This window comes from Anastrepha ludens, chromosome 4 (assembly GCF_028408465.1).
Source record: "Anastrepha ludens isolate Willacy chromosome 4, idAnaLude1.1, whole genome shotgun sequence".
In the NCBI taxonomy this organism is placed as follows: Eukaryota; Metazoa; Arthropoda; class Insecta; order Diptera; family Tephritidae; genus Anastrepha; species Anastrepha ludens.
Window position 1 is genome coordinate 124,523,456 of NC_071500.1, and position 10,421 is coordinate 124,533,876.

A 10,421-nucleotide genomic window follows, 5' to 3' on the forward strand; every position below is an offset into this window, starting at 1 on the left:
GTACACTCCCGGAAGTGTTCGTTCAATAAAGCAACTTGGTAGGTGGCAAGTGTGTGCGGATATGCGGATTTGCGGTTGGAATCATTAGTGAGATTGATGAGCTCATGTTGCCATGTAGTTTCAATGCATAGCGAATGTGCAATAAGTGAATGTGCGGTAAGAGAAAAAGGAAACGGTAAATGTTTCACTTAAGTTGAGACTAAGTTCGTAAGAGAAGGTTGTGGAAGGGTAATGGGAATGGGATCAAGTATTACATGACATACAAACTAAGTTACAGCCCCTTTCAAATAGTTTTAATTGATTTTATTTATCTTTGCAGATTAAATGTTCGTTCTGCAACTTTCTGATTGATATTCTTGCCACAACAAGAGACTGGGGATGAAAAACTTAAATAAAAAGGACCCATTATCTAAATATGCAGGTAAGTGTGGCTGAGGTATGCTATGTGGATAGAATGAGAAATTAAAAGACAGTGCGAAAATGGGCATGAAAATCTTATTAACTTAAATTGAAAATTCTGAAGATCTCATTGCTTGTATACAGGTACGTGTATATATGAAAATTAGAGTGGTCCTACAAAAAAAATAATAATTTGATGATACTCCCTAAATTTTCTATAACCAAAAGACTGAACGCCTGTTTTTCCTATTCCTATTAGAAAAATACATTTCTAAGTAAATTTGATTTATAATGTCTCCAGATCATTAGGTTAAGGTGGTGGTTGGTTTGTACGACGAACTCACTTAGAGCTTACAGGTCAGTTGTTATTTATTTTTCTTCGTGAAACCATTTTGTGGCTCTTATGAAGCGTAGAATTGACCCCATTCCCTCGCCAGACTGTTCCGTAAGAGAATTTAAAAAATATTTACCTAGAAAATCTATTCTGATTTTAGCTAAGACTGGACAGTTGCAAAGGAACTACTCAACTGTGTCTTCCTCTCTCTCATCTCTACAACTTCCACAATATTCATGAAAGAAAACTCCTAGTCTCAAGGAATGCCTGCCAATTAGCCAATTACCGATTATACAAGCCACGGCCACAAAGATATCCTCTCTTGAACGGCTAAGCAGTTCCTTTGTCTTTTTCCTATTTATTTGCGGCCAAAGTAGCCTGGCTGTTACGCATGTGTCTTCATCTCTCCTTGCCCTGTTGGCGTGTTGGATAATGTTATTCTTAATTACAAATTTGCTCGTGGCCATAGGTATTGCAATGGTACTTCTATCACTGAGCGATTGAAGAGTAGTACCTTTCCTGGCTAGTTCATCGACAATTTCCCTCAACATCTCTGTGCACCGGAACCCAAATAAGGCTGACTTTGAATATGACACTAATATCATTTAGGGCTGTCCGGCATTCTGGTGCAACCTTTGATCTTAGTATAGCCGCATTCATTGATTTTATGACCGCCTGGCTATCCGAGAATATATTTATAGTAGTTTTTGTTATGTAGCCACTTCTTTTATAGCTAGAACTTCTACCTGATAGACGTTGCAGTTGTCTGGCAGTCAAACGGATAGTTGAAGTCCTAATTCCTTCGAAAATACTCCATATCAAACCTTTTCGTCTAGCTCGGAACCATCTGAATAGAAATTTAATTCCCCCCTTCTCTTTTGCCTTGGTCTGTCATTCTATTCATGATGGTATGCTCGTCTTGATGAGTCTGCCGAAGGTGAGTCTAGAAATAGAATAGTCTAGTTCTTATTTCTGACTGTTCAGAGTGTGCAAAATAGAGGCGTGGCCAAACCATCGGCCATTCCATAGCGCATACTTTTTAGACTAAGCGCCAAGGCGGCCGCCACGTATTTCCCTACAAGATTTAGTGCAGGCAAGTTGATTTTCTTTCAAAAATGTTTATAGGATTTTTTTTTTAGGCCTTCGTAACTGTTTCCTGGTAACGGCTCCAGCGATTTGAATGTAAATTTGTATTTACTTTCTAAGTCTATTCGGACTTGATGTTATCCCATGGATTATTAACATAAGGCTGCCAGCTTTTTTTTAATTATTTATAAAGTATATATGGCCATCGAATAAAAGTTAATTTATACAACTTTTATTTAGAAATATTTATAAATGTGATTGCCACCTAATTTTTAATAAAAAAATGTATTTTTTGTATTAATTATTTAAAACAGCCAAAATTCAAGATAGGGAAACAAATATGTGTGTATAGGTAGGTTGGTAGATAGGTAGATGTGGCAGCCGGTCTGACGGATGCCTGACAGACTCTTCCTCCTCCTCATTCTTACAGCTTCGGCATTAATCAAAATGAGATACATTCAATCATTAAACATATTGACCTAGGAGACAGTGGCCTGTAATCAAATCAACTCTTATAAAAACGTTTTTCCTTGACACCAGCTGGTACGGCATCGAATACTTTTAGAGCCGGGGCGTTTTTATCTATTCGGACGACATGAACCCGCAAACGAAGCCGCTGCCTCTTTATTTGCTGCGCTATGTCTATGTTGTTGTAAAGCTCATATAGCTCATTGTTTCATTGCTTACGATACTCTCTGTAGTTAACGTGCAAAAGTCTAAAAATTTTCCACAGAATCTTTCTCTCAAACACTCGACCATCGACCAAGCTTCTGTGCCATACAAAACGGGCGCAGGACGAGAATGATAAGAGCCTTGAAGAGTGCTAGTTTTGCTCGTCAAGAGAGGACTTTACTACTCAATTGCCTACTTAGTCCAAAGTATCACTTGAAATCATAACTATCAAAAGTGACGTGGGGGTACTTCGCTTTGTACTCATTCACCACCACACCCATGCTGTACTTCTTTATTCACTTACGAAAAGGCAGAACTGACAGCGCGATTGTTAAGGCCGACGATGTCAATATCATCGACATACGCCAACAATTGTTTTTTTTTTACCTTGTTCACTCCACTCGGGAGCATAGGGCCTCGACAAGACTCAGTCTTGCGTTGGTTTCGTTAATCTATCACCCTGTCGGTGATTAGCCTGCCGCTACCAGTCCTAAGTAGTGGGAATGCCCACCAATCGTTGCTTAGGATCAACGCCACATTTTTCTGGCAGAAGGATCGCACAGATGGTTGAGGACTTCGCTAAATTTGGTGTGCCTAAGCTATTACCGCGATTGCCCGCTTCCTCTTGCTCTGGCCACTGATGAAATGTGTAACTGTGTCTTTTTCTTTGTTTTGTTTTTTTTTTGCTTGCTTTAGTAGCCACAATGCGAGTATGCGCTGACTTTTTGTGCGGGACTTTTTGTTGTAGAAAGTAGGTACATTTAGAAAAGTGCGAGGACCGTGCTTTACGTGGGACTCGAACCCACAACCTTTGGGATGGCAGGCTATTGCACTTACGCCAGACTACCGAGGTCGCCAACAATTGTACGCTCTTATAAAAATTGTGTCTAAGTTCTGCGGCTCGCACGATCATTTCCAGTTTCGTGTTAAAGAAGTCACCCTGTCCTTCCCAATTCTGACGGCGCTGCTGGTATTGAGCAATGCCATTTTGTGTCATGAGAATAGAGCTACAGTAGCTTTCTTTATTTTGTCCTCTTCATTCATATTCCAATTTAGTTTCTTGTCGAGAATTACATCTAAATGTTTGGCCTTACACCATTTAATGTTAACTTCACACATTGTGGAATGTTTTATTTCTGTTTTCTAATTCTGTAATATTTCTGTTTTCTTAGGACTCACACTCAAACCGCTATTGAGAGTCCATCTAGACAGCTCATTAAGAGCGGTTTGCATTAGATCACTTAAAGTCTACTTAAACTTTATTAATTTAAGTTAATTTAAACTAGTGGGACCTCCTTACGTTATATTACCAATTACTTCAAAATTGGCATTGAATTTCCCAAACTGACATTAAATGATTGTTAAATGTGTAGTAATTGAATTTGCGGTTCAACACTTCTCAAACTGAATGCCAGCAAAGTACAAAAAATGAAAAGACACGCGAGAAGTATATTCAGGAGTGCCACTCATATAGCCAAGCAACTGCAATCAGCGAAAAGAAAGTAAAAAAGGAAAAGGAAAAGAAAAAGGTTTGTTACCTGAAAATAAATGGTTTATAGAAACAATACAGCGGTGAAAATTGCTTCGAAGAATGTCGTTGTTACAAGTCAAATTGCTAAATGGAAGCCAGATTGTTGCAGCCAATGTTATTGCTTGTTTCTGCTTGTTTTCCATACACACACACACACACGTATATTTTTACACATGTGTACACTCATATGTATGTACATATTTTAGCCTGAGGTGCTAGCGCGCAAACAGCAATTTACAAGGACAAAGCTGTCATACATGCCTACACACACACATTCCCTATACGGATGCATGCACGCATATATACTCATGCATGTGTATGCGGTAGGAATTTCAAAGGCAACTGCAGTCGAAAGGTGTACAGGATTTACAAATATTCCACTCAGCTGACACCCATTTATCGTTTTTTTTTATTCTAATATTATTATATTGTAATATTTTTTTTTTATTTTAAAGCTATTATTTATTGCCGCAAACTCTCTTTAAAAATGAATAGAGGTGTATGTAAATAAAGAGAAGTCAGATTAGAAAATTACACCTTTTATTGGGTGTTTGATCCAGCTCTTACTCCAATTTCGGATAGGGATCTACAGTCTGCTGAACTCCAAACGCTTGATGGTTTTCATGAAAGCTTTTTCATGGCAGAAATACATCGAAGATTTGCCATTTGTTATTTCATCACCGTGATGTCGCACCTGAGCACTAACGAACGGGTACCACGCATTAACCCTTTCGGCTACGGCAGCTGCTGTATATAAATCAGCCTTCATCTCACCTATGCCACCATGAAACTACTAAAGCCTGTATAACTCATTTTCGAGCTCTGAACGAAAAATTCTGCAATTCACTTTGCCCTGCATCTACTTGAATAATAAATTAGCTTAATGACACTACCATTGTATTTGGTATTCATACATATAGAAGGTGGTGCAAAATTAATCATCCAGTTTTTTTATTGTGAATAATTTTTTATTAAATAAAAAAATTACAATAGTTTCGAGGTGTGGCCATGAAATAATGGAGCTGACAATATAAAGCATTTTATTTGGTATTCATACATATACAAGGTGGCGCACAATTAATCATCCATTTTTTATTGTGATTAATCTATTATTAAATACAAAAAAATGAATTTCGAGGTGCGGCTGTTAAATAATGTGGCTGACGTTGTAAAAGATTGTATTTGGTGTCCATATACAACGTGGCGCAAAATTAATCATCCTTTTTTTATTGTAAATACTTTTATATTGAACTACAATAAAAAAAAAATTTGTTTTGCGGTGCGGCTATTAAATTGTGGAGCGGGCGCTATAAAACATTTTATTTGGTATTCATACAAATACAAGGTGGCACCAAACTAACCATTTAATTTTGTTTTTGAATAACTTTTTTATACAAAAAAACGAGTTTCGCGGTGCGGCTATTGAACAATGAGAATAACGCTGTAAAACATTTTATTTGGTATTCATATACAAGGTGGCGCAAAATTAGTCATCCATTTTTATTATTTTAAATAATTTTTTATTAAATTAAAAATCAAAATTGATTTCGAATAAAATAATGGGGCTGAAGCTGTAAAAAAAATGTTGTTTGGTACTCATATACAAGGTGGCGCAAAATTACACATCCATTTTTTATTATTTTACTAACTCTTTTACTAAATAAAAAAAGTAGTTTGGGTGATGTAAATTTTTGTTTTGACATTTATGCTCTCCATTGCTTGTCTATTTGTATACTGCAGCTGTCTAGCTCACAATGACTAATTTTTAGATTTAAAATATGTTTGCAGCTACTAATTTTCTGACGAAATAACTATTCCACTTCCCTTTCAGAAGCAAGAAAAAAGACGCGAATTGCGTTTGAAACGATTTTGGCGTTCGCCCAAAACAACATCATCCGAGGATTCTACTGGCTATGAGAGCCCCACACGTACCAAGCCCGCAAACGATGCGCAACGCTTCAATCATTTGCATTACACCAGCTTAGCGCAGAGTGCGCCGGGGGGACCGGAAAATGGCAGTGCCTACAGCAAGCCGACGTGTTCGCTGCCGCTGCTGCAAGTGTGGCCTAGTCAGGTAGATATGTAATTTAGTGTTGCCAAATGTATGCAACAAAGCGCAAGAGAACTTGTTCGATTGCTGATCGGTGGATTGTATGAAGGCAATCAAATTTTGTTTTTGTTTAATATATTCAAAACCGAGTTGAATACATTTGGAAAACGAAAAAATGTCTTAGTGTTAGGCTCATAATACAACACTTTTTCCAACCACATGTCGTAGGCTACATAAATAAGTAGTGTACTTCTGTTGTTATTGCTACTGTCCTTGTTTGTTTGATTATTTTGGCTTTTATTATACGAATACCTACTTTCTGTTGTCTTCTTGGTTTGGCGTTGGTTTTGTGATGTGATGTGATGTGGTGTGTTGTGGTGAAAAACGCATAATGTAGCCACTTTTACGACAGGAGGGCTTCGTGCAGTTGCGACGAAACAGCGGCCCTGAAGGCCAACGGGTAGGCGTGTCCACTTAAACCAATTTCTTTCTAAATCATATAAAGTTGTCTCTTTAAGATCTATACGTAATTGGTATAATATAAAATTGTAAAATGCATGTTTTAAACTTATTTTGAACCCCCCTTTTTCCTATCAATGCAAACTGGGTTACTACTTTGCTAACTTACGATTTTTTGAATATAAAATAGTTTTTGAACTTTTTGAATAATTTCTTAAAACCTGTTTCAATTTCGTCACTCTCAATTGGTCTGCGTTTTTTGAAGTACATAGTATTTGCTAAATAAAAGTACTAACATAGTTATGATAATTAATTCCGAAATATTTCGCTTCTTGCTATCAACCTCTCCTAACCAATACTACGTATTCCCCTATATATTTGAGTAATTTACGCAAATCCACAAGTTAATAAAATGTTTTTGTTTTGCACAGTTAATCTTGCTTTTTTTTTTTTTTGCTTTAGCTTTCTTTTGATACTTCCAGCTAATTTCACAAAAATGTGCTATAAATAGTAACCTTCACTCAAACACTTTCTACTAACCAAAATTTTACTGTAAATATATGTTTTTTATATATCACAAACAACAACATTTTTCTACCACTAACTAACTCACCACTAACTCAACTAGCTTTTCATATTTCTATTGTTACTAACTGTACCGATTCACCTCCACATTCGGCCGCATTTGATCTCCACTTCCGTCCCTTTTACTGCGCACACCTAACCACCTTTTAAATATTTGTACTTAACTAACCGTTAATCGAATTTTTAAAGCAAAAACAATTAAATTCTTTCATCATATTTACGTCTTTTCATTAGGATTCCCCGCGTGGCGAGGCGGATGGTCAGTCCTTCGTCTTCCCTGTCATTGCTGAGACGAGTACCAGCAGCAGCAGCGGCGCCGGCAGCAGCAGTACGACTGGTGACAGCGGCGGCGCATGCAGCTCCACCACCACTACCACAACAAGTGGCACTTCTGGCATATGCAACAATCACAACAATAGCACTAACCTAAATCACAACAGCAACAATGGCAATCATTTAACGCTCAGCAGTTCCGTCATAGGCGAACGGCGTCGCAGCTCGCTTTACTGTGATACTTTGCATGCGGGCGACTCTGGCATTGACTCGGTGCAGGCGTCGCCCTCGCCAAACGCACTGCCGCCGCCACCAGGTGTTTCGCTGCTCGGTGGCAGTCTAGGCATTGGCAGCAGCTCCTGCAACGTTTCCCCCGCCACAACACCTACACAGGGCTCGCCAAATCTTTCACTGGGTGGTGCGCGTGCAGGCGCACGTGCCAGCATCAGTATCGGTGCGGCGAATTATCGACGCAAATCAAGCGCGCTACTGCATCCCGATCACGCGCGTCTGTTTGCGTTGCGCATGAAACATGCCGCCGCACTGGAACGCGCACAAACTTCGCCAGATCAAACATCCATCGAAGACGCAACCGAGTTCCATGACAATGGACTTGCGACAAATATGCGTCTTTGCTCTGCGTCCTCGTCGACGACGTCGTCGCTGACCTCCGTTGCAGCGGTCAGCTTAGGCGGTGGGGTAGGAGCAATCGGTGCTGCCGGCTCCTCCTCATCCTCCGCCGTGGCTGTGGCAGCATGTCTGGCTGCCGGCGCTGGTGCGGGTTCACAGCAGCGCGTCTCCGACCCATGGCTGCAGCCGCAATCGGATCGTGAACGTGATTCGCGGTACGAACGACGTCGTTCCTCGACAATGACGGCGCGCTACTCACTTTTCGACGCACTGGATCTCGAGTATGTGCTGCTGCGTGCCGCTGCGCGTGGCTCGGTCGGTCCTTACTCGCTAAGTGAATCCATACACAAGCTGACATTTACACAATCGCTGGCATTTCCGGCACTCGCGCGCGGTCTTGCCACAAAACGTAGACGTTCGCATACGCGCACCAGTTCGCGTCCGTTAAATCCAAACGAATCGGGCCTGAATACGTGCGCGAAAGTTATTACTGCGATAATTTTGGTGGGCATCTCGTTCATGGTGTTTCTGATTGTATATAAATTTGTGCGGACGTGAGGCTTACTCCTGGCTCCGACAGACTTTCCCATCACATATCAGCAAGCGAACGCGAACACAAATCTGTATACGTTCTCAACGGGAAATGCAAGTGCCAGCAAAACACTGTCGGGGTTCAGGAAAGTATTGGGTCTAAAAGATCGGGATTGAAGCCACAAAAGTGAATAACAGGTCTCAAAAATAGCTAAATAAATAACTCGCAATAATTTGAAAAAAAAGTGCATACTTAAAATTGTGATAAAAACAAAAGGGTGTAAGAAAATGGAACGCCGATGAAATATTTCTGCAATGCGTAGTAACAATAGAATGACGCCATTTATGCAACTGAACGGAGCTGATAGCAAAAAGTGTTTCAATTAAAACATTTTGTAATTCAAAAACTAACACAAAATGCCTTTTTAAAATAATGCTTGCTACTTTTTAGTACTCATAGCATTTTGAATACCTATACACATACAAATCTGTATGTAAAAGACTATAGGCCCATGAATCTTCTTTTAGCTGCATTACTTATTTGTTAGCTTTTTAACGAATACTTTTCAGTTGGCTGCTTCTGAGTTTATTGGCTTTCATTGACTTTTACTATTTTTTCTTTTTTTTATATTTTATTGCAAGTAACAGAAATGAACACAAACAATATTTAGTGTTTTCGAACTTCACTGGAACTTGGCCTTAAATGGCACCACTTATGTAGACACTGATTTTCAACCAGTCCAGCAAGGTAATATCTCTCACGATAGGAAATTAATGAAAATTACCGCTAATTTGGATGAATTTCAAAAATTTGCAGCACTGAGTACCCCGCCTTATATTCCTCCTGTTTATCTAGCTATGTTATGGGTTGGTGCGGGACTGCCATTCGGAGGTGTCCCGGTTCGAATCTTCGGGCATGAGACAATCATTTCTACCAGGAAAATCATAAAAACCATCTGCTGTTAAAAGGCGGCAAAAACCTTTCTCTCTTTTGGTTTGTTTGTTTTACGAGGAGGAGGCATAATTTGTGGAACATCAAAAAGGCGCACGCCACAAATGAGAGGAGGAGCTCGGCCAAATACCCAAAACAAGAGTGTTAAGATGCATTTTACGATTCCTAGTAGTCGTAATTAGCTAAGTTGCCTTCTTCCACCTTTACACCATTTGTAAAGGGTGGATAAGTTTCAAAGGCCGGTGTTGATTTTGGATAAAATACAATTTTTTTAGGAAATTATTCAGCCGCCGTAGCCAAATGGACCTCGCCGCGACGTCATCGGCCATCAAATTTTTCGCGCAAAAGAGCCATTGTTTCGTTAGCTGTGTGACAAGTAGCACTGTCCTGTTGAAACCACATATCGTCCACATCCATATCTTCCAATTCGGTCCATAAAAAGTTCGTTATCATCTCACGATAGCGAACACTATTCACAGTAACTGCCTGACCGGCCTCATTTTGGAAAAAATGCGGCCCAATGATGCCGCCGGCCCATAAACCGCACCAAACAGTCACTCTTTGTGGGTGCATTGGTTTTTCGGCAATCACTCTTGGATTATCATTCGCCGAAATGCGGCAATTGTGCTTATTGACGAATCCACTGAGGCGAAAATGTGCCTCATCACTGAAGATGAAGTGCGCGATATACATTTTGATTTGAACGCCCGTTTTCATAATAAGCCTGAATAACTTTAATGCATTGCTCGATTGTATATCTTTCCATGGTTCAAATTCAGTTAGTCTGAAATTGAAAAATGTCAAATGAAATACATAAAAAAACTTGACGTTTAAGTGTGGTTCACATTCAACATCGGCCCTTTATAACAAGCTTTTTGAGAGGATCAAGTGGTACCTGGCATAGTGGAGTGAATTTTGA

The 10,421-nt window shown here is 39.6% G+C and overlaps 1 protein-coding gene across 1 annotated transcript; it reads left to right on the forward strand.

Annotated features, from left to right (window-relative positions):
• The first annotated feature begins 415 nt into the window (after nucleotides 1-415).
• LOC128861994 (uncharacterized protein DDB_G0271670) lies at nucleotides 416-8,591 on the forward strand. The gene is made up of 4 exons (XM_054100366.1): nucleotides 416-421; nucleotides 5,854-6,096; nucleotides 6,470-6,532; nucleotides 7,351-8,591. The coding sequence occupies exons 1-4, from the start codon at nucleotides 416-418 to the stop codon at nucleotides 8,575-8,577; spliced, it is 1,539 nt and encodes a 512-aa protein (XP_053956341.1). The 3' UTR covers nucleotides 8,578-8,591.
• Nucleotides 8,592-10,421: the final 1,830 nt, after the last annotated feature.

What these genes read in the sequence shown, in the direction of transcription:
- LOC128861994 (XM_054100366.1), top strand. An exon ending in TGCAAGTGTGGCCTAGTCAG is followed by an intron (nt 6,097 to 6,469) that starts GTAGATATGTAA and finishes CGCATAATGTAG; the next exon opens with CCACTTTTACGACAGGAGGG. An exon ending in GCGGCCCTGAAGGCCAACGG is followed by an intron (nt 6,533 to 7,350) that starts GTAGGCGTGTCC and finishes TCTTTTCATTAG; the next exon opens with GATTCCCCGCGTGGCGAGGC.